Genomic DNA, 27,638 nt, shown 5'->3' with positions numbered 1-27,638 from the left:
TGTGTCCATCTTTTGGTAGGTGTCTCGGCATTCGGTAGCTATATATTCATTTGAGTCCCTCCGCTGGAAGTCGAGTATTATTTTGTTATGTATAGATGAACTTAATGTAAATTTTAAATGAGTAATGCTAGTACGAGTTGGCAATGTATATCACTATTTTGATTCAAAGTTATGAAATATGACTTATTGATAATAGATAGAATTATAAGTAAGATAAATAATAGGCTTGCTTGGGTTTAGTGGATTACGTCCATTGGACCCATGCACTGGTCATGGCTTGGAATTTGGGTCATGACACTAATGAATACGGGGTTGCCCCCATGGAGGTACATACAAAAGCTCGATATGCATGCAAAGCAAAAAGAAATTTCTCATGCCGATCTTTATAAACTTCAGTTATATCTTCAATAATCCTTTTAATATTCTTGTTGGCTGCCTCTACTACCCCGTTCATTTTTTGATGGTAAGTTGTCGAGTTGTGATGTTTAATCTTGAATTTAGCACAAACTTCCTTTACCATTGCACCATTCAAATTGCTTGCATTGTCGGTAATGATTCATTCTGAAAGTCCATAACGACATATTATTTCCTTCTTGACAAATTTACATGCCACTTTCTACGTTACATTGGCATAAGAAGCTACTTTTACCCATTTTGTGAAGTAATTGATGGCTATTAGTATAAATCGATTTCCATTAAAAGCCTTTGGAGTAATGAGCCCAATCACATCCATTCCCCACATTCAAAAAGGCTAAGGTGCCATGAAAACATGCAATGAAGGAAGTGGAGCGTGGATTCTATCTACATAACTTTGACACTTATGGCATTTTCGAGCAAAGTTTATGCAATCTGATTCTAATGTCAACCAATAATATCCAGCTCTCATAATTTTTCTAGCCAATATGTGTTTATTAGCATGAGCTCCATAGGTTCCCTCGTGGACTCCTTCCATTATTTTGTTGGCTTCAGCAGCATCCACACATCACAAAAGTACTTGGTCTTGACTTCTTTTGTAGAGTACCTCTCCATTAAGGAAAAAACCCATCATTAATTTCTTAAGAATCTGTTTGTCATTTTTTGTGACATTCTTAAGGTATGCTTGGTGGTTGATGTATTGTAAAATATCATAATACCATGGTTTACCATCAACCTCTTCTTCAACATTCAAGCAGTGTGTGAAGACTTCTCAAATTCTCAAATTAAAAGGGCGTACATCGGCCGCTTCATTTATTTTAAACATTATTGCAAGTGTGGCCAATGCATCAGCAATCTGGTTCTCTTCTCAAGGCAAATGGTTGAAGCTAATTTTCTTGAATTGCTTGCTTAATTCTGTAACCAACTTCTGATATGGAATTAGTTTGGAATCTCTCGTTTGCCATTCTCCTCGCATTTGACATATCACCAAAGTAGAATCTCCATAAACTTCTATTACGTCAATCTTCATGTTGATTGTTGCTTTTAATCCCATTACAAATGCCTTGCATTATGCCATGTTATTGGTGCAATTGAAATTTTATCTTGTAGTGGTCGGATAATATTTCCCATTTGGAGAGATCAAGATTGCCCTAATCCCATGGCCCAAAGCATCTGATGTTTCATCAAAATAAATTTCCAAGGGCTAGGTTTGCTGGACTATTCGTCTATATGCAAGATGGACATCAGATCTTCATCCAAAAAATCGAAACTTACAAGCTCATAATCTTCCATTGCTTGATGTGTAAGGAAATCAACAATAACGCTCCCTTTGATTGATTTTTGGGACACATATGCAATATCATACTCAGATAGTAGAACTTGCCATCGTGCTATTCTCCCACCAAAGATGGCTTTTTAAAAATGTATTTGATGGGATCTAAATTTGCCACCAACCATGTTGTATGATACAACATATATTATTGGAGCCTATGAGCAGTCCATGCTAGTGCGTAACACATCTTTTCAAGTGCATAGTATTTGGACTCATACTCAATGAATTTTTTGCTTAAATAATATATGGCATGTTCTTTCTTGTCTATTTCATTATGTTACCCTGGCACACATCCCATGGAGTTCTCGTTCACTATCAAATACAAGATAAGAGGTCTTTTAGCTAGTGGTGGTGCCAACACCGATGGATTTTATAAAAAGCTGCTTGACATTCTTCATTCCACGCTCTTGGGTCAAGCTTTTGAAGTAGTTTGAAAATCGAATAACATTTAAAGGTGAGTTGGGATATGAATCGAGCAATGTAATTCAACCTCCCTAAGAGTCCTTTCACTTCTTTTTGTGTTTTGAGAAGTGATAATCCTTGGATAGCTCATATTTTGTCTAGGTCTATTTAAATTCCTTTTTTGCTTATTATGAACCCCAACAATTTTCCAAAAGTAACACCAAAGGTGCATTTTGCAAGATTCAGCTTGAGCTGAAACTTTCGTAATCTCTCGAACAATTTCTTGAGATTAGTAATATGATCTTTTTCCGTATGAGATTTTGCAATCATGTCATCCATATATACCTCTATTTCTCTATGCATCATGTCATGGAACAAGGTTACCATGGTCCTCTAATAAGCAGCACTTGTGTTTTTTAGTACGAATGGCATAACTTTTGTAATAGAATGTCCCCCACATGTTACGAATGTTGTCTTTTCCATATCTTCAGGTGCCATCTTAATTTGATTATATCCAGAGAAACCATCCATGAATGAAAATAAAAAGTGTCTTGTTGTGTTATCTACAAGGGTATCAATATGTGGTAAAGGTAAGTTATCCTTTAGACTTGCTCTATTCAAATCCCTATAATCTACACACATTCGAACCTTTCCGTCCTTTTTTTGGAACTAGGATATGTTAGCCATCCACTCAGGGTACTTCGCCACCTTTAAGAACCCAGCATCAAATTGTTTCTTCACCTCTTCTTTAGTTTTTAGTAAAATATCTGGCTTCATCCGTCTCAACTTCTGCTTAATTGGTTTGCATCACGATTTCAATGGTAATTTGTGGACAACAATGCTGGTGTTAAGACCCCAGCATGTCTTGGTATGACCATGCAAACACATCAGCATTTTCACAGAGTAGCTCTTCCAACTTTTATCGTTCATCTAGTGACAGTGAAGTACCGATTTTAACTTCCTTTTTATTTTCTTCATTTCCCAAGTTAACCATTTTCATGGTTTCTTGGTGAGGTAAAATCTTTTTTTCCTCCTGTTCCAACAGCCTTGACAAATCAAAGGGCAAATCATAGTCATCCAACTCCTCTTTATTTTCCAGTTCATCAATGCTCAAAATTTTCTCGAAATCAAAATTCTATTTACTCTCTCAATTTTCTTCATGTTCATTATTTAGAAACTTGTGAATGGGTGAAATTGGATATATATATATATATATATATATATATATATATATATATATATATATATNAATATATAATTATATAGTATATATATATATATATATATAATTTAATGATTATTATATAAGTAATCATTTATTGGCCAAAGGGAAAATATGGAGATGGTATGTGCAAGAAAAGATGGTAACAAATGAGATGATAAGAAACATCATGCTTGTCATTTATTTGAATGATTAAAGTAACAGAAAGCCCATATTAAGCAAGAAACTACGTCTAATACCCTTGGGCATAAGCATTTAAGTTGATTTGTTCATTACATTTTTTAAGACTTAAAGATGATAGGCAATTCGGTGACTGTCCAATTGGTTAGCTTTTCCCCTAGTAACATCGGATACACTACAGGAACCTTCTCTTTAAGATCTTCATCCTTGATCATGTGAATCGATAGTTCCTCAAATGCCTCCTCAAGAGTCCTAGCAACCTCCTTTGGTGCTTCAAGATGAATATATCCTACTGAGCAGAAGGTTTCAAACAAATATGGGATTTGTTTTCTCAAATTCTTCCTCTTTCCCCTCTAGTTGAGCCATCTTTTTCATTTTCTTTTGGACTGCCAGCTTACTCCTTTCGTCTCTAGTAGGCTTATACCCCAAACCAAACTTTTCCTCATTCTTGACTAGAGTTAAAGGTCTCCTAATTCCTTGCAAGTTCTTTCCTAGCCTAAACCCTACGCGACACCCTTTCCCTACTGTTTGCGTGATTTTAATGTTAGTTGCCCTTGACAAGCGCGGAGTTGGTATTATTGTTTCCTTTCCCACATAAGTAGCATTAACAAACTCGAAAGATTTGAAAGAACACTTGGGGACTTCTTCTGCTAACTCTACAAAAAGAGTAAATAAGGGTTGAATAGCTAGTATGTCTTTTTCTATAGATACACTCACTAATTGGCCTTCGATTATGAACTAACTTTTTGATGGAGGGAAGATGGTATAGCTCATGCCATATGGATTTGTGGACACCTTAGCAAACAATTGTAAGATAAGGCAATGTCCATAACTTGGAATTGGACATCAAAAGAGCAAGGGCCAATTTTTATTGGTATTTTGAGATAGGCTACCATTTCTCGTTTGGTCCCATCGAAGGCTTTTACGATCATGTGACTGGTCCTCATATAAGACATATCAACTGGTAACCTAGTCAAGGCAGAGTGAGGCATGACATTCACAGTCGAACCATTATCGATCAAAGCTCTGGGTAAGGCATGGTTCTTGCACTCGATGGTTATGTTGAGAGCTTTGTTACCCCCTCGATCACTTGATGGAATTTCTTCATCGTTAAAAGTAATAAAGTTCCCTATCGTGATATTCCTCACAATATGATCCAACGTTTCAATAGATATATCATGATCCTCATAAACTTGGTTTAAGACTTTGAGTAATGCATTCCTATGTGACTCTGAATTTAGAAGCAATGATAACATTGAGATGCACGTAAGCATCTTAGTCAATCGTTTCACTACACTGTATTCACTATGCTTGATAAACTTGAGGAACTTGCTTGCCTCTTTTTTGTGATAGGCTTTTTGATCTCATCGTCCCAAGCCACTGTGGGTCCACTTGTTTGGTCCTTGGGAAGGGTTTTTGCCATTTTCGTACCTTCTTCTCCTTGTTTATCTTTTTATTTTTTTGATATTTTCCATCATTTTAAGGAAGTAGCATCACCCACTTCGAGTTATGCCTCCCACACCATTCAAATTTATAGAAGATGCTTAGGAAACAGAGGAAGTTGTGCCAAGAATATTACATTCATAATTCCATGGGATGACCTTATCACTGTTGTATGGGAATGGAATAGGAATTTCAATGGTGATTCCAGTTTCGACAATACCATGGGTCTTGTTGGTCATCAAAATTTTTTTTCCTCATAGAAGATAGTAAGAGGTTTGGGTTTACTTGTGCTAAGTGAGCTTGACACCTCTTCAATTAGGGGATCTTCACTTATGGCTCCAACTAGATCCTCTTCACTTCCCATGTAAAATTCAATTACTAACAAATCCATCAACTTCTACAGCTTGCAACGAAAGTCATCATAACTTTGAATGGAATGCACAATGGCCCCCATATGAAATTTGCAAGACAGATTGGGATTGTGCCCCATTATGGCATCTGTCGATTCCAGAATAATGGCATTGATTTTGAGTAAAGCATCAAACACTATATCTATTGGTGTTTAGACCTCGTCAACGCTTCTTTTTACCTTACAAGTCATCCCATCATGTATATAGCATTTACTGTCGACCTTACATGATTAGGCAAAGGGTTTCCAACAACATTCGAACCTTCTTTCTTAGCAAAATTTATGAGTTTCACCTTGATGAGTGATTGAACCTTATGTTTCAACATAGTACAATTCTTCGTGGAATGTCCTTGAACTCCAAATGGTAATCACAATGCACATTTGGGTCATACCATTTTAAAAAAGAAGGTCAGAGTGGTTCTAGAGGGGTTCAAGTAATAAGTCAATTTTCTTTGAGTTATGGCAACAATGTAGTGTAGGAAACTGGAATGGGATCAAACTTGGGTTTCTCTGGGATAATTTTTGCTCCTCTTTGACCATTATCAAAGTTGTTGGTTGAAGTTGCAGGTCTTGGTGCGGGGATTTATGGGAGAACATTGGTTTGAAACGTTGGCTATTGGGCGAGTTGACAAACATATGGATTCTGCGCGATGTTGCCCATATTCAGATAGAAAGGTTGATATGGGAGGTATGGGTGATATGGGCTGAAGATATGGGTTTATTGCCTATCATAGGCGACTGCTTGTATGTCATTTTCCTTTTTCTTGGATATACTCCTTTTTTTTTCGAACTAGCAGCTTCATTCCCTTCAATTTTCCTATTTTTGATAGCTCTTTTTATTATCTCTCTGAATAAGACCAAGTCCACAAAGTTTTTCGTGGCATTGCCAATCAGACGTTCATAAAATGGAGCTCGAAGTGTGTTTACGAACAACACAGTCATTTCTTTATCAATGAGAGGTGGCTGACCTTGCGCTGCCATATCCTTCCATCTCTAGGCATACTCCTTGAAGTTCTCACTTTGCTTCTTTTTCATGGTCTATAATTACAACCAATTAGAAGCTAGTTCAGCCACATGCTTATATTGTGCTATAAAGGCTCTTGCTAGATCTTTCCAAGTCTTAACACGGTTTTGATCTAGCTATACGTACCACCGGGCAACTGACCTAATCAGACTATCTTGGAAGAAATGGATCAGTAGCTTGTCATCGTGAGATTGTGCCACTAGTTTTTGACAATACGTAGTAATGTGTGCCATTGGACATTTTATTTCGTCATATTTTTCAAATTCTAGAACCTTGAACTTGGTAGGGATCATTACATCAGGCACTAAACATAGTTCAGTTGCATCCATGGTACCGAACCTATCAACTCCTTCAATAGCACGAAGGCGCTTTCGAACAAATTGTACTTCTAGGCTTTCTCATTTTTCCTTGTCTATAATGAACTCTTTCTTAACTTTTCTTGCTTTTCGGGTCATATAAATTTGGGACGTGTATTGGCTCAGTGGGATTAGTTCCTAAATTCAACCCGAATTGCCCATGAATCGGTTGACAACCTATTAGGGGTGGTACATTGTAATAAGCATGATGGAACCCGGCAACAGGTGGTGTCACTTGTGGGTGAACTTTTTGAAAGGTTTGGGCATGAGGTGGAGTAAACCCTAGGGGATAAAGTCGATCATTTCTCAAGTTGTCGATGTCTTATGGGTTTTCTGATAGAGCTGGCTCTTCGAATACTCTTTTTTTTTTACTCAAACTCATCATTAATTCCATCAGTTTTGCCAATTGTTCTTTCATTTCTTCTTGACTTTTTTCCATTTTATTTATTCGATCCTTTTGCTATTTTTCCATGCTTTTTACTCGTTGACTAGGTATTATGAGTGTGCTAGTCGCAAGGTTTATATGGTCGAGCTATTTTGGAAACCTTTTATAACCATAAACATGAATTAGATGCATTTATGTTCATGAATGTGATGAAAAAGGTAAGATTCTCAAGCTTTTGATTTTATTTAATTTTATTTTTTATTTACTTTCAAAGGGTTAGGAACTAATAATGACAAGAGTTAAATTGTTGTGCTTTTTTATATGCTTTTATGGAACAAATTATGCATATGTGATGCGAGAGAAAAATATTGGCCATCCAACAATAATTGTCGTAAGGAATCTTGATTCATAAAAGCTGAGCATCCAATTACATCCCCATTTAAAACATTTACATCATTGGTTTCAAAAGAAAAGGCCAACTCGATCATTCTAGTCTCGCACTATCTTGAGGTGGCCTATTAAGCGCTCACTAAGCTCATCTTTTGGAAAAATCTCCCTCTTGAGCTCTTCAGTCTTGTTTGCTATTTCTCTCACTTTGAAGGCTACCTCTTTCATTTGCATCAATATCCATTCCATTTCAAATTGCTTCCTTCGAAGGTCTTGCTTATATAAGTTTCCCATTTCCCTCATTCGAAAGTATTCTTACCTGCTGGCTTCATGTTGCTACTTATAGCCTTCCATGGCTACCTTCATTAAGTTGCTATCGCTCTTAAGTTCTTGTATGGTTAGTTCTTACAATCGTATCCTGTTTTGCAGAGTATTATTAGTGATTTCATTCCTTGAATCTTGACAACCAAAGATAAACATGTCGCATTTGAACTTTCAAACTTTTTTTTTCACTCATTTCGCTCATCAAAAGCTTTTTGAACTTTCCTCGAGGCTTCTTTCTTTACTTCTTCTAATTCAGCTTCATATCTGTGCTTCATATTCATCATTTTCGTCTTAAGTTTCCTTCTAGCCAGCTCACTTTCTTGGAGAACATCTTGGCGCTCTAGACCAACAAGGAATTTGGATGTGCTTTTGGGAGGACACACGACATCTTTTCCTCTTTGGGAATGCCAAGCTAAATATCTTGTAATGACCTTATCAATGAACATTCTTTGATCAACCCTACTTGTTTTCTTCCATGCTTGAATGATATCTTAGATCTTCTTAAGGGTTCCCGGCTCTCCATACGTGAGCTCTAGTTAGTTGAGCCTGTATGTCATTGGTACAAATTGCTCAAATCTGAATTGCCTCCGTGCCATTATTGGAGCATAACTAATTACTCCCCAAGGTCCCATCAGTAGTGCCTATGGTTCGTCTCCACACTTGTACATCACTTACATCCTAGGCATCCAAGGAGACCTCCAGGTCACCTCCACACTTATAAGCCTCCGAAGTCTCACAATCCATTTATCTTTTTTCTTGCAAACTGGCCATTCGCTTTCACAGAATTCACAGATAGGACAACTTGATGAGAGGAATGACTTTCGGAATCTATCAACCTTGCACTCAAAGTGGATCACTATCCATATGGTGAGAAGTTGAGCCTAACTGGTGAAAAGCCCTTCACCCTTCCGACGGTAATAGTTTAATGACCTCAATGTCTCGGCTATGATGGCAGGAGCCGGGTTAATGTTTCTCTTTACTTGGTTGAAGAAATCTATGATTGAGACTTCAACATATCCTAGGAGTTTTACAAAGACCACCAACCCATATATTGCCAAAGCAAAGGCAAAATGACCTTGTTCATCTTCCTCTTCTTAATATAATTATTCAAGAAACTCCATGAAAGGCACTTAGTATCTCCTTTTTGCTTCAAGTTTTGATCAACATCTTCAGTGGTGACATCTAATAACTTGGCTAGTTTCCTCCGATGCCTTGTCTTCTAAGCTCTCCAATATACCTTGTCGGGTTGCATTCGGTTTATATGAAGCAATGATGAATACTCCTTTATTGTCGGTGTCATATCTACTTCATTGAGCACGAAACATAGGTAAGAAGGATCCCAAAACTGAGTGACTGCCCTCAATAACTGATCGTCCACGTGTACATAGAGAAGCAATGTGATGTGCCCATACTTGTTGCAGAAACTGTCTCGACTATTACTCCTCCACTGCTCTCAAATATCTTTCATCTCTGAAAGGTCATTTTGTTTGAGATCAAGATGAACCTTCTTTGGGAGAGTCGGGATATGCCTTTTGGCTAAACAATCCCCTTTGTCTTGTTGAGCTTGTCTCATTAGTAGTTCGACCTCATAGTCATTCCATACTTATTGAGCGAGCTAGACGATAATGATGCCATAGATGTAATCAAGATTCCTTTAGTCAGCAGTTGTTGTAAAGCCAATATTTCCCTATATGCAATAGGATGGATGTAGATGGGTGCGTGACAAATGAAAGAAAGAGGAAAAGAATATTCAAGTCAGTACGGTGAATTAATTTAACTTGCATTGGAAATAAAAATGGTAACGATTGTCATGGGTATTTATCACGTCGTTGGATGTAATCTACTCCACAATTCTTATTATTTTTGGTGAGGAGTTAATGTAGAGGGTGTAAAAGGACTTCCTTCATGTGTGCTTAATTCAAGGTCATACTCTTTAACGCACAGGTGAAGCTCTACCTAGGGAAATGGCACTTACGACACTCTATATGCTGGGTTTTTATTTTGAATAAGGCTCAAGGTTCCCAAATTATTCCTCACTGTCATCCACTCAACCAATAAGGCACCTCAATCCTCACCCATTATAAGTTTCGAACAAACTAGGTTCAATTTAAGTGGGAATGTTCATTGGCCCATGCAGAGGTTATCACCTCACAAGAGCGTAGCTACTAAACCCCTTCCTAATAAAGGACAAAGCCCGGGTAGAAGGCTTATGCATGAATGCAACATGTGTCATGTGTGTGAAGGACCGTACAACCTTTGATGGACAAACTCACATTCCTCTATCCTAAATTCCCCACAATTAAAAAAATAATAAAATAATGAAGATAAAACAATTAATGCACAAAACCATAATGCATAAAACAAATGCTCAAATTGAAAAGAAACACTAAATTATATAGGGCTTAAGAAAACTTATGATTAATTATGGCTCGACTCTCTTTCTTCCCCAACAGAGTCGCTAGCTGTCGTAACGTGCAAGTTCGAGAACCCGATTACTAAACGTGGATAACTTAAGGATTCACCACCAATATGTTTTACCTAGGTGCGATTGGCCACCTATTACATTTGTTCTATTTGATGGAGTTCTAAATCGACTTTAGATCTGTCTAAAGAACAACAAACTAGTCTACGTATTTTGTTTAGAGTTGAGTTCAGGAGTATGATTAAACATAGGTAACGATTAGCACCCCTATGATGTTCCATGAACTGTACCATTTATACATATGTTATCCTAACCCATTGATTTTATTCTTATATTTCCTTAATTATTATTTATTTTTTATCTTTTATTCTATTAACAAATTAAAATATTTTATTTGGTTTTACAAGTGTGACGTGCACGTGATTCAATTGCATGGCATAAAATTAGGATACTGCCAAACAAAAACCATTTATTGAGTGTACTTTTCGAATCAGCCCATCATACTGGCGGGATCCAGGGATATTCTTTTACTAAGGGAAATACCTGAAAAACTCACCTTCGCAAGTTTAACGAGTAAATCCCATAATTAGGGTAGTCGTTTACAAGTAAAAATAATATTTTTCATGAATACAAACCTATTACCAGCAGAGGTCTTTTATTAAAGATATTATCCGAGCCCTCCCATAACACTACTGGGACTTGGAGGTATTTTTTCACCTAGGGAATTGTTCGAAGAAACTCGCCTTTGCAAGTTCCTTTGAAAAGTCCCATTATCGGGGCTTATACTCTTATACAAAATATGTCTACATCCCATGACATTTAACGATGCAACAATAAGGTGTGATGTACTCATAAATTTCAATAGTTCATTTCTTAAATTTCCTGTTACCCCTTTATTATTTTTTTGAAAATTATGTGCTTTTGCATGGAATAATATTTTGTATTTATTATTTTTATCTAACTATATTTATTTTATTATATATTTCTTATATTTAAGTGTTTATCTCTTTTTATGATATAAATCTTTTTTTTACCTAAATGTTATCAAATGTTTTATTTCAGAATTATTATATATATTTTTATGGCACAACTTCTTTTTAAATTTTTTTAACCTTTCTTATTTTTCTATTTTTTGACTAACTAATCCATTATTTTTGTATATATTTTACTAATATTATAATTTTTATCGAAACTCAATATTAAAACCCTCTTATCGTACTAGTGGGGTCTTAATCGAAATCCCTAGCCTAGAACAATTCATTCAGAACCGTGACTTCTCACATTCCAAAAGAATATTCCATCATCGGCAATCTATATGATTTTCGAAGTGATTGGTATTATACATATATTTTTATTTTTATTTTTGAGACCAAACCTAGAAACTTTCCTAACCAAAAATATGGATCCTAACTATATATATATATATATATATATATATATATATATATATATTACTGTTATAACCATTATCAATTCTTTTTATTTTTTTGAATTCAAGTGTTTATCTATTTTTCTGTAAAATATTCACCTCTTACCTATATCCATTTTTTAACCAAATATTCTATTCTATAGCTACCATGATTATTTATTTATGTATTTTACCCAATCTATTTCTCAAAAAAGGTAAATACTTTTTCTATTATTGTTTTTTTTCCTATTTTAGTAACTTATTTAACCTATTTCATGGCCACACGTTTTATTATTATTTTCATTTCCTTCCTAACCCATTTTCCTAAACATATATATTGTTTTATATTTTTTATTTATCCCAATTTATTTTTCCATTCTTTTAGATTTGTTTTTTTGCTAAACATTTATTTATATTTTTTAATACCTACCTAAATATATTGTCATTTATTGTCTTTCTATTTATTTCATCTATCAAAGTCTATTCCTTGTAACTATATATTTATTTATTTTCTATTTATATTTTTTTATTTTTTTATTTAATATTCCTACCTTAACATTATATGATTTTCAAAATATTTATTTTTCTTTATTCTAATTAATCACATACTAAAATTAGTTTATTTTCCAACCAAGTTTTTAGGCCAAACTCAACATAACAAAAACTAAAATAAACTCACAAAATCCAAAGAGTTTACCTTCCTTGGGCTAACAATGGCTCAAGCCAACTGGCCTACTCCACAACCCACTACTCCTCAGTCAAAACGCACCATTTGGTGCTTTCCCCAGCTACTCCCAAATCCATTAAAGCACACCATTTTAACTAATGCCCTTCACTCCCTAAACGGCACCATTTAAGAACTAATTGCCCTAGGTATATTAACCCCCCGTTTTTTCTTTTCTCCCCACTTTCCTCCTTCACCTTCTCTCTCTAGTGGCGTCCTTTCTACCTTCTCTCTAAGATTTTTAGCTTTCCCCTTTTCTCTTAAACTTCTCTCCACTGCCACTCACCCTTACCGCTGACTTACCCTATCAACAACCCCTCTCTTCTCTTGATTTTGACCTTACTCACACCAAAAAAAAAAATCAACTTTCTCTCCTTCTCACACTACCCAAACCTTCCTTTCACTCCCACAATCTTTTCCCCACAAAACCCATTTCTCAGATCTTTTCTTTTTGTAAAGATTGGCTGTCAATTTTTTTATGCTTTTTTGTACTTTTTTTGTTGTAATTTTCTTGATTTAGTTTTTAATTGTGGCTAGGGTATTCAACTGATAGAAACTACGGCTTTTTGGTTATTGGTTTCTTTGGTTTTGAAAAATATGATTTTTTGGTTTCCCTTCAGGTTTTTTTGTTTTTAGAATCCCTTCTTTTGGTTTTGCAATCTAACTCCCCCCTTAAGTTTTTTTCATCCTTGTCTCTCGAACCAAAATTTTTATGGTTCTTATAGAACTCAATTGTCCAAATTTTTTAACAATCAAAAGCCTCTAAGTCAAAGAAAATCACTAGAAGTGACCCCAAACCCAGCTGCCCAAGGAGCATTCAATGCTCTATGTAGATTGTTGACTATGAAGGCCAAGCATGCTTCCAAGCTTATTTATTTATTTTATTTATTATCATTATTTGGGAAAAAAGAAGGTTGTCTGCAATTTCCACTTCCAAAATATTGTTAACTGACACCTCATGTCTTTTGAAAATGTTTCCCACCTTTTGACACCTGTCACAATGCAACACAAAATTGTGAGCTTCCTTGAACAATGATGGCCAATGCAAACCTGATTGAAGCACTTTGGCCGTTGTTCGGTCCCCTCCAAAATGACCCCTATATTTTGATGAATGACATTGTCTTAACATACTTTCAACTTCTCTTCTGAAATGCACCTTCTTATAATTTTGTCAGCACATTGCTTAAACAAAAATGGTTCATCCCACAAATAATATTTAACATCATTGAAAAATTTCTTCTTTTGGTGAAAAGTTAAATTTAGAGGTAGAAGGTTACTCACAATGAAGTTGACATAATCAGCATACCATGGTAATTTCTTATGACCAACATTCAACAATTGTTCATAAGAGAAAGTTTCATCGATCAAAGTCATATGCTTACCTTGGCTGTCATGCTCTAACCTTGACAAGTGGTCAACTACTTGGTTTTCTGAACCCTTCATATCTCTGATTTCCAAATCAAATTTTTGTAGTAGCAAAACCCATCGTATTAACCTTGGCTTGGCATCTTTTCTTGTAATCAAATACTTGATTGTAGAATGGTCAGTACAAAGAATAACTTTAGTGCCAATCAAGTATGAACAAAATTTGTCAAATGCATACACAATAGCTAATAATTCTTTCTCTGTGGTAGTGCAGTGCATTTGGGCTTTAGTAAAAGTTTTGCTTGCATAACATATGAAATGTAAAAGTTTATTCTTTCTCTATCCTAACACTATTCCAATTGCATGATCACTAGCATCACACATAACTTCAAATGGGAGTGACCAATCAGGAGGTACAATAATGGGTGTATTTGTCAATCTCTTTTTCAATTCTATAAATGCAGCATGACATGAATCATCAAATTTAAATGGGATGTCTTTTTCTAAAAAATTGCACCAGGGTTTAGCAATTTTGGAGAAATCCTTGATGAATCACTGATAAAAGCCAACATGACCAAGGAAACTCCTAATACCTTTTATCAAAGTTAGTGGTGGAAGCTTCTCAACAATTTCAATCTTGGCTTTGTCCACCTCCAATCGTTTGCTCAACACCTTGTGACCTAGAACAATACCTTCTTATGCCATAAAATGGCATTTCTCCCAATTCAACAATAGGTTTGTCTCCTCACATCTTTGTAGTACTCTGCCAAGATTGAACAAACATTCATCACAATTATTATCAAATACTAAGAAATAATCTAGAAATACCTCTATGGTTTTCTCCACCATATTTGAAAAAATAAACATCATACGCCATTGGAAGTTGGATGGAGCATTACATAACCCAAATGGCATTTGTCTAAATGCGAAAGTACCATAGAGGCATGCAAATGTCATTTTTTCTTGATCTTTTAGTGCTATAGCAATCTGGTTGTAAGCTTAGCATCATTCCAAGAAACAATAATATTCTCTTCCAACTAATTTGTCCAAAATCTAGTTAATGAAAGGTAAGGGAAAATGATTTTTCCTTGTGGTCTTGTTTAGGTTTCTGCAATCCATGCATACTTTCCATCTAGTGACTGTCCATGTGGGAATAAGCTCATTATTTTTGTTTACCACCACTGTCATCCCCTCTTTCTTTGGTATACATTGCTTCGGACTTACCCACTCACTATTTGAAATAGGATAAATGATGCCCGCATCTAGCCAGTTGATTATTTCCTTCTTGACAACTTCCTTAATAATTAGATTTAATCGCCACTGATGCTCGATAGTGGCTGTGTGATTATCCTTCGAAAATATTTTGTGCATGCATATGGAAGGGCTTATCCCCTTGATATCTACTATAGACCGCCCTCATGCCTATTTGTGCTCTCTCAGAACTCTCAACAACTTTTCTTTCTACTGGTTGTTAAGATCAAATGCAACAATAACTGGAAGAATGGATGAGTTTCCAAGGTATGCATAGCTTAAGTGTTTTGGTAGTGGTTTGAGTTCTAACTTCGAGAGGACCTCAATTGAAGGTTTCACTAGTGAAAATGAAGGGAAGTCAAATCTAACAATTCAAACATATCTCCCAATACTCGATAAAGAGCATTCAGTGCATTGACACATTCTACAACTTAATCATTAATAGGCTTAGCTTCAAAAATCAATGATACTTCTAGTGGATTTTTAAGATGATCTTCTTTGAAAACTTCACTCACGACTCTATCTACCACACTAATTGCAAAACACTCATCATGATCATTAATAACTTTTCAAGCACGAAAGATATTAAATGTTACCTCTTGATCTTGTACTCGCAAGGTAAGTTCTCCTTTTTCAACATCAATGAGTGCCCTAGCTACGCATAAGAAAGGTCTTCCAAGGATAATAGGAACCTCTTTATCTTCCTCCATGTCAAGAACTACAAAGTCAGCTAGAAATATGAATTTATCCACTTTCACAAGCATATCTTCCACTATGCCTCTAGGATATGTAAGAGTTCTATCTGCCAATTGAAGAGTTATAATGGTGGGCTTGATCTCTGCTAAACCCAACTTGCTGCAGATGGACAATGGCATCAAATTAATGTTTGCCCCTATATCACTCAAAACTTTAGCAAAGAATAAATCACCAATTATGTAGGGAATAGTAAAATTGCTTGTGTCTTTAAGTTTTGGAGGGAGCTTATTTTGAATGATTGCAATGCACTCCTTAGTGAGTGCCACTGTCTCAAACTCACCTAATCTCTTTTTCTTGGATAGAATGTCTTTCAGGAATTTTACATAAGATGGCATTTGCTCTAGTGCCTCTGCAAGTGGAATGTTGATGTGAAACTTTTTAAATACCTTCATAAATTTCTAAAGTTGACTCTCTTCTTGTTGCTTCTTGAAGCGTTAAGGGAAAGGCGGTGATGGTGCATTGCTTTAGTCACTTTTGCCTGACATTGATCACTAGACTCTGGGCTCTAAATCTCACTGTCCACATATTTGTTTTGTTGTGCAACTTCTTGTGGATTATTGTTAACTTCTTTACCACTTCTTAATGTGGTGGCCTTGACATGCTCCTTGCCTTCTCTCCTCGGATTGGCCTCCATATCATTAAGTAATGTTCCTTGAGTTCGATTGTTTAACAAATTTGTAAGTTGCCCAACCTAAGTCTCAAGGTTTCTAAGTGAAGCAACTTAACTTTGAATGAGAGCTGTTTGACTTTGTATGATGCTATTATTTTGGGTCATATACTACCTAAGTAAGTCTTTTACAACTGACTTCTTCTCAGAGAGAAGTGCTCGGTTTTGTTGTTGGAATCCTAGAGGTGCATTTGGCCTTGAAATATGTGATGGCCCTTGATTATTGGCCCAAGAAAAATTTGGATGGCTTCTCCACTCTGGGTTGTAAGTGTTGGAATCAGGGTTATTTTGTTGTCTATTACTCACAAATTACACTGTCTTTGTTGAACTTAGACATTGATGACTTGCATGATTATCTCCACACAATTCACAAGCTATAAAAGGACTTTTCAAACTATTAGTACCAAAAGATTCAAGAGTTTTAGTTAAAGCTATTACTTGAGTGGATAACGTTGTCATAACATCAATGTCATGAATTCCAGCTACTTTCCTCAATACTAATCCCTAGGCTAGCCACTAGTAATTGTTTGCAAACATCTCTTCTAATAAATCATATGCCTCATCTATCGATTTGGCCATTAAAGCTCCTCCTGCAGCAGCGTCAATGGTAGTCTGAACATGTCCATTCAAGCCATTATAAAAAGTTTGCACTTGGAGCTTATTTGGAAGATCATGATGAGGACAACGCCTCAGCAATTCTTTGTATCTTTCCTAATTTTCATACAATGATTTCGTGCATGAATGATGTGATATCATTCTGCATTTTTGCTGTCTTAGCCGAAGGGAAGAATTTAGCAAGAAATTTCTAAGCAAAATCATCCCATGTTTGTTATGGAGCCAGTAGGAAGTGCATTTAGCCAAACCTTAGCTTTATACCTCAAGACAAGGGAAAAAGCCTAAAACGAATTGCATCATTTGTGACACCATTGTGCTTGAATGTGTCACAAATCTCCAAGAAGTTTGATACATGGCCATTTGGATCATCACTTGGAAAACCCCCAAACTAAACTGATGTTTGAATCATGGTGATGATAATTGGCTTGATTTCAAAGTTGTTTGCTTGAATAGTTGGCCTTCGAATGCTAGATGGAATTCCTTGTACCAAAGAATCGCATAATCCCTTAAGCAACAATTGTTAGCTACTGCACGCTCTTAGATTTGCTGTTCACTCTGTTGATCAGCCATTATATTTAATGAAGCAACACCTTGTTGATTCTCTCGTTGAAGTCTACGAAATGTTTTCTCAATTTCTAGATCACACGGGATAGTCTTCAAGTTGTTTACTCTTCTCATACAACAACTAAACTTAACTGCAAAACAAAAATAAAACTTAAATTAAGACTAATCTGTAAAATTTTAATATTAGCAAATAACAAAGAAAACAAAATTTCTAGCAACAGCGTAAAAAACTTATTGAATTTGCACACGCAAGTATACGTATCAAACAAGTAATATAAACAGTAAGTCTAGATTATCATTCCCACAAGGATTTTTTTTCTAAAGTTTCACTAAGTTCTAAAATTATAAAACAAATTAATCTTATTTAAGTAATCTGAAAATTGAAGAAAGACTAATTAAAAATAATAAAAAATCAATGTTAAATAAACAAACAAACTAAATAAGTTGAGAAAAACAATATATTAAAAACTTAGAATTGTGGTTCATTCAACATTTCATATAATATCAGCTTTTTTTGTTATTTGTCTTTCTTGCGTAGTTTTGCTAACCTAGAATCCAAAGCTAATGACAAAGTCTTCGTCGAGATGCTTGCACAAATACTTAACTTAATTAGTTCACTATATGTTCATAGGAATCTAGTAAATTAAGTTTATTAAGCAGGTGTCCTAATATGGCTATAGATGATAATTGGCATATGTCTAACCAAAATGCAAATGAGATCACTTAAGTTAAGTGAACATACACTAATCAAATGTCAATCCAACCTAAAATCTCTCTGTCGACATTCAATTAGATTCACAAATCATTTAATTATTGATCAAGTAATTAAAAGCATTAAGGACATATTTAATTAAGTAAAACAATACCCATTCATGATAAATAACAAAAAATAAGTATACAGATTACATATAGAAATCCACCACAATCCTTAATAAACAAATTAGTTCATGATATTAAAATAAAACACTATTCGAAGAATTATAGCCATGAGTTCAAAGCAAGAATTAAGAAAAACACAAAAGGAGAGAATTAAACTAATGTTGAAGCTTGATTGATTACAAATCTCTCTCCATTATTCTAGAATTTTTGATTGATTTGAAGCCCCGATTCTCTAGAAAGTTGCTACTGTCCTCTATGCTGAATGCTCTCCAAATAAGATCTTAAATATGTGCAAGATGTCCTACTTTCCAAATTTTCGTTGAAAGTTTAACTTTGGAAATCAAGGTGGCGCTGCTGCCATCCTTTTCTAGCACCACGGCGTTGTGATCTGCCTTGGGAACTCTATGGTGATCATTTTTTAGTATCGCAGTGCTATGCTTTTGGGTTTTTGTATAATGTTCTCCTGATGCACAATGCCACAACCATTGTTCACTATCGCTACGACGATACTACTTGTAGCCCCCGCCCATGAGTCTTTGGCGTTGCAGTGTTTTAGCCATGTTGCTTCAATGCAGAGCTGCATTTATCCACCAACTTTGAATATGACTTTTACCTTGATTTAGTCCAAACTAGATCAAGTGTAAACAGAAAAGTTGTAGCTCATTCTCTTTATCTTTCTAATGAATCAAAAATCACCTCAATTGGAGTTCTACAGCTCAATTTATCTTCAAATTACTGCAACATGTATGAGTGACACTTTCTCATCACTTATGTTATCATATCTTTCTTTCACCTTGCTCATCATATTTTACACAAAACCATGAGAAAAATTGGTCATAACTTTTCCTAAAGTAAATTGAAATAAATTAAACTAAAATTAAACTAATAACAACTAATTTAACTAATCAATATAAAATCTAACTTACATTTGAAAAATAACTTGAAAGGGTTAAATTCTGAACCTAAACTCAAGGGTTTAGACACTAAAGTCCCCAAAATGAGTTAAAAATCATTCTATGTAATAGAGTTATCAAGCAAACTATATACATGTAGAATTTTACTAGCAAGGTCCTATTGCCGATTATGATCCCTCTAGAAAATGGGATGTGACAACTTACTTATGCTATAAAGCATTTAACACTTTAAGGACTACTTTAATCTTCTTCTTTGTTGCTTCTAATGTATCCCACTTTACTTATTTCAACACATCCTCTCTCATTACCAGGAGAATCCTCTACAAGGTAATAACTAATTAAATTCGAAAACCCTTGTTTTTTAAATTTCTAGAAAACAAAAAGTCTGCTATAAATTGTTTTTTGCTTGACTTTTTCAATACATTCCATGACCTAGCATTCTATGCTATTAAGCTCAACACTCAATTAAGCCAGTTGGCATACAAATCTATATGGATCTAAAAAACTGTTACGTGATGTCAGTTTCATCTATGTTTCATAGAAACAAGAATGCAGGAATGCAGTATACCTCCGGTATTTGGCTTCAGATAACAATTATAATTAAAAGCACACTTTTACCTTCTACACAAACCACTTGGCATTTGGTTTTTAATATTTGTAAAGGAAAGGTGCATACAATAGGCATAACATTTTGTGCTGAACAAGTATGAGGTATGTGGAGATGTAATTTTAAGCAATAAGAATCCTCTTGGCCTTTCTTGCTTTTCTGCAAGGAACTACAAGCAAGAGTTAAAGCTTTTAACTTTGGTTGTTCCTCTCTTTTTTTTAAAAAAAAAAAGGTATCAAAAGACAAAAGTTGGATACAAAATATCCACTCCAATTGGTCTCTAATCAATAATCTTCTCTGCTTCCTTCATCTTCCAAATCAAAGAATCTCTCATATATCATGCATGCAGCAACAAGTTAATTGGGATCGTCATGGCGAAGGAATTGAACAAATTTGGATCTGAACTCTGGAGGTATGCGAACAGGATGATAATTTTTGTCAAGCCAAACTGCTGTGGCCTTTGCCTCCAGAATTGGCTGCACAACACATCATCATAAAATGACAAATCCTTGACCTGAAGTAGAAGAATTGCAGATCTGATGACAACAAACCTCTAAATTTGGCAGCTTAAAGATGAAATCCTCAAAGTACATCCGAGTAGCTGAGGAGCCAGAAATCCTCACCTTCACAACAAACTTGTCTCCACTCTGGTTAACAGAAAGTACATGAGAGAGACACAAATAAGATTACAGAAGGGCACAGCACACAAAAATGAAATCCAAAAATGCTATCAAAAATTGCAGCAGACATGCTGACTTGGCACTAGATAGCATTTCTAATCAATTTTGCCAAGGTCAATTCTTGAATGATTTAAACATAATCTGCACATAGCACCAACTTCCTCAAATTCAAATCCCAATGCTATCAAAAATTGCAGCAGACATGCTGACTTGGCACTAGATAGCATTTCTAATCAATTTTGCCAAGTTCAATTGTTGAATGATTCAAAAATAATCCGCATATACCACCAACTTCCTCAACTTCATATCCAAATGCTATAGAAAATTGCAGCAGACATGCTGACTTGGCACCAGATAGCCTTTCTAATCAATTTTGCCAAGTTCAATTCTTGAATGATTTAAACATAATCTGCATATACCACCAGCTTCCTCAAACTCAAATCCAACTTTAGAGTTGTATTGTCAAGTATCTATTTTCTAATCTATGGGATAAAACTCTTTTAACACCTCTGAGAAAGCAGTTCTCATATGTCCTATCACTGCTTTTAGTAAAATTGTACAGAAGATTCTTACGTAAATTGTGTAGAAGATTTTTAAGGTTGAGCTAATCAAATTCTACAGCTGTTAGAATGGAATTTAAAAGGATTATTCTTCGAAATGATCCCCAAGCTAACATATCGACTGCTTTGGACATAGAAGTATCCTCATGCTCTACGCTTGACTTTTGAACTGAGGAAATCAAGAATTAACAAAGAAATTTGAAAGATAGCATGATGTTTCATCTCTTTTCACATAAGTTGATAAATAAACAGGTAAGTGGTTTAGTAATTACAAATATAAAGAAAGTGCATACTCTTAAAGGTGCAAGAAATTTGATCGACAACTCTGACAGTGCTAATGAATTACCAGTGCGGGCAACTCCATCACAGCTGACACCAATACTTTCCAGTAGTTCATGACGAGCTGATTAGTATCCAAGCAAAAGTAATTAGTCTAAATCACAAACTGCCAGATATAGCAATCAGACTACACAGAACATGCAATAGCTCAATCAAGTGCCAAGGTAAACGGCAAAGAACAATGCCACCATTGCCAGCAATTCCAGAATTCACTTCATCAGTGACTACCAACAGCATAATTCCAGTACTACGATGTCATTTCCTTACTCTTAGACATGAAAGAGAAGAAACCATTCAAACTAAACCCACCCTCTTCTGGCTTTCCTAGCTAGATTATGTACACCTTAGGAATCCTTGCTATTTAGAAGGAATTAGTTTACATAATATATAATATACTTTGTATATTATAAAGCATATACTTTGTACATTAGCAATTACGTCCATTAAAGCCGGTGTTGCATGGCTTTCAATTGCATAGACGAGCTATATATGCTTTGCAAACAATGAGATCAGAAAGACAAGTTTTAAGGCATCCAAGTGAGTAATGGTCATTAATAGAACTGAACAGACCAGAAATTACAACATTTTTATGGATATGTTCAAATTCTAGCAACAAAATTATTCATTTCAGTGGATACCTTCAATTCAGAAAAAAATATATAATTGAAATAAACAATTATACACCCCGAAAATAAATAAAAGAACCAAACAATTTAAGACTCATCACCATGTTGGCAATAACTTGCATAAATAGCATTGTTGACAACACTATACTGATCCAGTTCGTAATCACGGATTTTGAGCTCAACGTCATGGAATGCGCTCATTCTGCAATTTGGACAACCAAAAGGAGTAAAGCTCACTTCTTCCTTTTAACAAACATACCATTCCCCAATTTCAGAAATGAACCCAAATTTACTAGAAATTGACTTCTTCAAATCTTTTTTTTTAAATAATTTTCATCAAAAGTTTTATCAATATGCTAATTCCGTTGTGGGTTTTTTGGTTCCTAACATTTACACAATATCTATAAGTTTTGGAACTTAATCACTGTAAAGCTTCTCGATTTGATTCTGGGAAAGGAAAATTATTAAAGTAACCAAAAACAAATTAATAAGGCTGGAAGTAAAGTACCCTTTGCCGCCTTTGAGGTCAATAAATGCTTCGACGGTGAAGCTCCTTGCGATGGAGAGTGACGGGACACGCAGCGGAGAAAATGGAAAGAATATGGGTGGACGGCGAAGATTGAGAAAAGTTGCATCGGCACGTGAGCCAGGAAAGACTACGTGCGCAGGAAAAGCCAAATTCTGAAGCATCTCTCTTATTGTAGCAGTTGTAAGTGAAAATCATGGAGAATTTGGAAGTATTTTGAGAATTTATGGGCGACACTCTCCATGCACGCCGCTGAACTAACACCGAGCTGCTCCCACTGTCAAACATCTTTAATGCTCTTTAAATTTTTTGAACGTCTTTCATTTAAATAATAATAATAATAATGCCAAATGCACTTAGAGATCTTTATTCCAACGTTTTTACTTGTACCGAAACAGTTATAAGAAACATAAAATAATAGTAATATGTTTCTTTTGTTATTATTTTTATAACTTATTTATAGTTATTTGCTTTCTTAAATTCCTAGAAATTAAAAGCAAGGAAAAGAAAATTATATTTTTGAAAAAGTAAATGTTAGATGAAATAGGTTTAAGGCAAAGTAACCAATAAGGGGTGAATTGGTTATTAACTAAAAATTCCTTGTTTAAAATAAAGTAGTGGGAATATATTAAAAAATTACAGTGGAAACAAAAACAGAGTTTGAGATGAAAATAAACACGCAGAAAATCAAAAAGTACTTAGCTAGATTTTTGTAGAGGTTCGAGCTTAGCTCTCTACGTCTTTTCCCTTGATAGCACAAATAGTTTGAATCCACTAATAAATTGCTTTTCAAAGAGTAGGCATAACTTTCACACAAACATTGCTTTTTCGAGAGAAACAAGTGTTGGTCCCAAGTAAATGTGCTAGAGGGGGAATGAATAGCACAATTTGACTTTTTCAAAAATTGGCTTGAAGTGAGAACAAATGCAAGATAAGAGAAGGAATGAAAATAAAACAAAAATAGAGTAGACAACATACCAGAATTTAGAGTGGTTCGATCCAAGACCTACATCCACTACCTTGATTATTCAACCAAAGATTTTCCAAATTAATCCACTAAGAACGTTGAAATTCACAAGCTTTCACCAAACTTTTACAATGGCTTTTACCAGGCTTAGCCAAAACCTTTCACAATAATTTTTACCGGGATCAACTAAAACCCAACACCTAACTTTTCAAGGCTAAGTTAGAACCTATGCTCAATCGAGCAATCCTAGCTTGAATCAGTCCCTTAGAGTGACCTGCTCACTCTAAGAATATAAGGAGAAAAGTGATAAGAGTGTACCTATGATCACAAGGTTGATCTAAGTGGTACAAAGTGAAGTGCAGATCACAATTACAAAGATAGGAGTTGAGTGCAGTAAATGAGCATAGAGTATTTTCTGGTTTTTTTTAGCTCTTTTGGACTTGGAAGCCTTCAATCTACTTTTCTAGCCATTGGAAGTTCTTTTTATACTTGGAAAGTCAGCTCTGATGTGGGTTAGACAGTTTTTTACCATTGAAAAAAGTTTGGTAGCAATTCTGGCCGTTAATTTGTCTTCTAGTGCACAATTCAAATTTTCTGACAAAATGCTCTTAGTCAACTAACTTATGTCTTAGTCGACTAAGTTGTCTCTGTTTTTTGTTTCCAGTTTCTAGCAATGAGCACTTAATCGATTAACTTACTTCTTAGTCGACTAAGTTGGTTTTGTTTTTAAGTCCAGATTTTTGGCAGTAGCTAGTTGTTGTAGAGTATTAATAAAGTCAATCCTAATCTCAATATGCTTGGTCCTAGAATTCTGTATAGGATTTTTTGAAATGTTGATTACACTAGTATTATCACAATATATTGGAATGTTATGCATTTATATTCCATAGTCTTTTAATTGTTGTTTAATCCATAATATTTGAGCACAGTTGCTGCCTAGAGGGACATATTCGGCTTCAACTATAGAGAGAGCAACTGAATTTTACCTTTTGCTTGACCATGACACAAGCATACTTCCTAGAAATTGGCAGGTTCCACTAGTGCTCTTTCTATCTGTTTTGCTGCCAGCAAAATCTGCATCTGAATATCCAAACAGACTAAAGGATGATTCTCTAGGATACCATATCCCTAAAGTTTGTGTATCTAAAAGGTATCTAAAAATTCTTTTAACAGCATTCAAGTGTGATTCCTTGGGTTGAGATTGAAACGAGCACACAAACATACACTGAATTGGATATCAGGCCTGCTGGCTATTAAATAGAGTAGTGATCCGATCATACCTCTATAGAGCTTTTGATCAACATCTTTTTCTTTTTCATCTACATCAAGTCTGGTGGATGGACTCATTGGTGTGCAAATTGATTTCAGCTTCAACATATCAACTCTATTGAGCATGTCTTGAATGTATCTTTCTTAGTTGATGAAGATTCGTTTTTTACTTTGTTTGATTTGAAAGCCAAGAAAGTACTTCAGCTCACCCATCATGCTCATCTCAAATTCCCCCTGCATCTCTTTAGTAAAGTTCTTACATAAAGCCTTATTAGTTGCACCAAACACAATGTCATCCACGTAAATTTGAACAACAATTAAATCATTTAAGTATCTTTTGATAAACAATGTTGTATCAATACTACCTCTAACATAACCTTTTTCAACCAGAAATTTTGAAAGCCTCTCACACCAAGCTCTAGGAGCTTATTTCAATCCATACAAGGCTTTATGAAGTTTGAAAACAAGATCTGGTTTTTCAAAGTCTTCAAATCTATGAGGTTGTTCAACATATACTTCCTATTGAATGAAGCCATTTAAAAATGCACTTTTTACATCCATTTGGAACAATTTAAAATTCATAAAGCATGCAAAAGCAAGCAACAGCCTTATGGCTTCTATCCTAGCTACCAGTGCAAAGGTTTCATCATAGTCAATTCCTTCCTCTTAGTTGTATCCTTGTGCTACCAACCTAGCTTTATTTCTAACTACATTTCCTTGCTCATCTACCTTATTCCTAAACACCCATTTTGTGCCGACAATAGGGTGGTTTAAAGGCCTAGAAACTAATGACCACACATGGTTTTTTTTCAACTGATCAAGTTCCTTTTGCATGGCTATTATCCAGCTTTCCTCTTTTTCTACCTCCTCAAAGTTTTTAGGCTCAATTTGAAAGATAAATGCTGAAAACTCACATGTCTCTCTAGTTGCTCTTCTAGTTTTAACTCCATGAGAAATGTCACCTATGGTTTGCTCTTGTGGATGATCCTTGATGTACCTCTAGCTCTTTGAAAGATCATGATGTTGATTTTTAGTCATTTGTAAGCTTTTTAAGGGTGGATGTTCTGTTTCTCTACCTAGGGTATTTTCTTCACTATTTTTCTTATCAACTAAACTCAGATCTTCCATTTGTCTTTCAAGGACATCCGTATCATTTTCATCATCAAAAATTTCCTTTTGCAAGGTATTGGATTCATAAAAAGCTACATGGATGGATTCTTCAACTGTTAAAGATCTTTTATTGAAGACTCTATAGGCTTTTGAGTTTAATGCATATCCTAGAAATATAGCTTTATCACTCTTTGCATCAAACTTTTCTAAAGGCTGTTTTCTATTGTTTAACACAAAGCATTTGCAGCCAAAGCTCCTAAGGTGAGAGATATTTGGTTTTCTACCTTTGTACAACTCATATGGAGTTTTTGATATCGTGGCTCTTATAAACACTTCATTAAGGATATAAGTTGTTGTATTAATAGCTTCTGCCCAAAAGTATTTAGGTAAATTATTCTCACATAGCATAGTTCGAGACATTTCTTTCAAGGTTCGATTTTTTCTCTCTACCACTTCATTTTTTTAAGGTGTTCTAGGTGCAGAAAAATTATGATCCAACCCCTTTTCATTACAAAAATTCTCAAATTCATCTTCTTCAAACTCATCTCCATGATCATTCCTAATACTAACTATAGCTAGTCTTTTTTCATTCTCAACCTTCCTACAGTGACTTATGAATGCTGGTAGAGTATCATTCTTATGAGCAAAAAAATACACCCAAGTGTACCTAGAGTAGTCATCAACTATTACAAAGCCATAAGATTTTCCTCCTAGACTAGTTGTATTTTTTATTGGACCAAATAGATCAATGTGCAGCAATTCAAGAGGTCTAGATGTGGAGACAACTTTCTTGGTTTTAAAAGATGTTCTAGTTTGTTTACCTAATTGACATGCATCACAAATTTGATCATCCTCAAGTTTAAGCTTAGGCAATCCTATAACTAGATTTTTCCTAATTAATTTTGACATGGTATGCATGCTCACATGACCAAGTCTCCTATGCCATAGCTGGCCATTATTTTCAACTTTTGCTACAAGACAAGTTTCACAATCCATTTCAAGTTCCTCAAGAAATACAACATACATATTCTTTATTTTTTTTCCTATAAATGAGACTTTAAAACCTTTGTCACACAATTGGCTAATGCTTAATAAATTATGTTTCAAACCTTTAACCAACAATACATGACTAATTTGAGTTTAGGAGTTCTTACCAACCGTTCTTATGCCATGAATTCTACCTTTTAAATCATCACCAAAGGATACGGTACCTCTATTTCTTTTGTCTAGCTGAGCAAATAGCATTTCATCTCTTGTCATGTGCCTTGAGCAGCCACTGTCCATATACCAAGGCTGCTTCCCCTTTAGTTGAGCTCTTGAACATGTGACTTTTGAGTGCAGCTCAACCTACAAAACAAATATTCAGTTTTTCTTAATAGGTACCGTTAACTTGATGGGTCCTTGATTGTTAGCAGCAACATAGGATCCTTTTGGAACCCATATTTTTCTTATTGTTTGTACACTTCTTTTTCTATAGCAATCATAGGATAAATGACTAATTCTATTACAA

At 35.0% G+C, this 27,638-nt stretch overlaps 2 protein-coding genes across 2 annotated transcripts; both read right to left on the bottom strand.

The window, feature by feature from the left end:
• LOC108660685 lies at positions 15,619–16,439 on the bottom strand. Its single transcript, XM_018114945.1, has 2 exons — positions 16,322–16,439; positions 15,619–16,154 (listed from the first exon to the last, which is right to left on the bottom strand). Exons 1-2 carry the CDS (start codon positions 16,437–16,439, stop codon positions 15,619–15,621), a joined length of 654 nt encoding a protein of 217 aa, XP_017970434.1.
• On the bottom strand, positions 20,142–23,087 carry LOC18609208 (acyl-acyl carrier protein thioesterase ATL3, chloroplastic). The gene is made up of 5 exons (XM_007044226.2): positions 22,765–23,087; positions 22,358–22,458; positions 21,585–21,694; positions 20,603–20,698; positions 20,142–20,527 (listed from the first exon to the last, which is right to left on the bottom strand). The coding sequence occupies exons 1-5, from the start codon at positions 22,944–22,946 to the stop codon at positions 20,408–20,410; spliced, it is 609 nt and encodes a 202-aa protein (XP_007044288.2). The 5' UTR covers positions 22,947–23,087; the 3' UTR covers positions 20,142–20,407.

The sequence above is a fragment of the Theobroma cacao genome, chromosome 2 (genome assembly GCF_000208745.1).
Source record: "Theobroma cacao cultivar B97-61/B2 chromosome 2, Criollo_cocoa_genome_V2, whole genome shotgun sequence".
NCBI classification, from domain to species: domain Eukaryota; kingdom Viridiplantae; phylum Streptophyta; class Magnoliopsida; order Malvales; family Malvaceae; genus Theobroma; species Theobroma cacao.
This window is presented reverse-complemented; position numbering and strand designations above follow the sequence as displayed.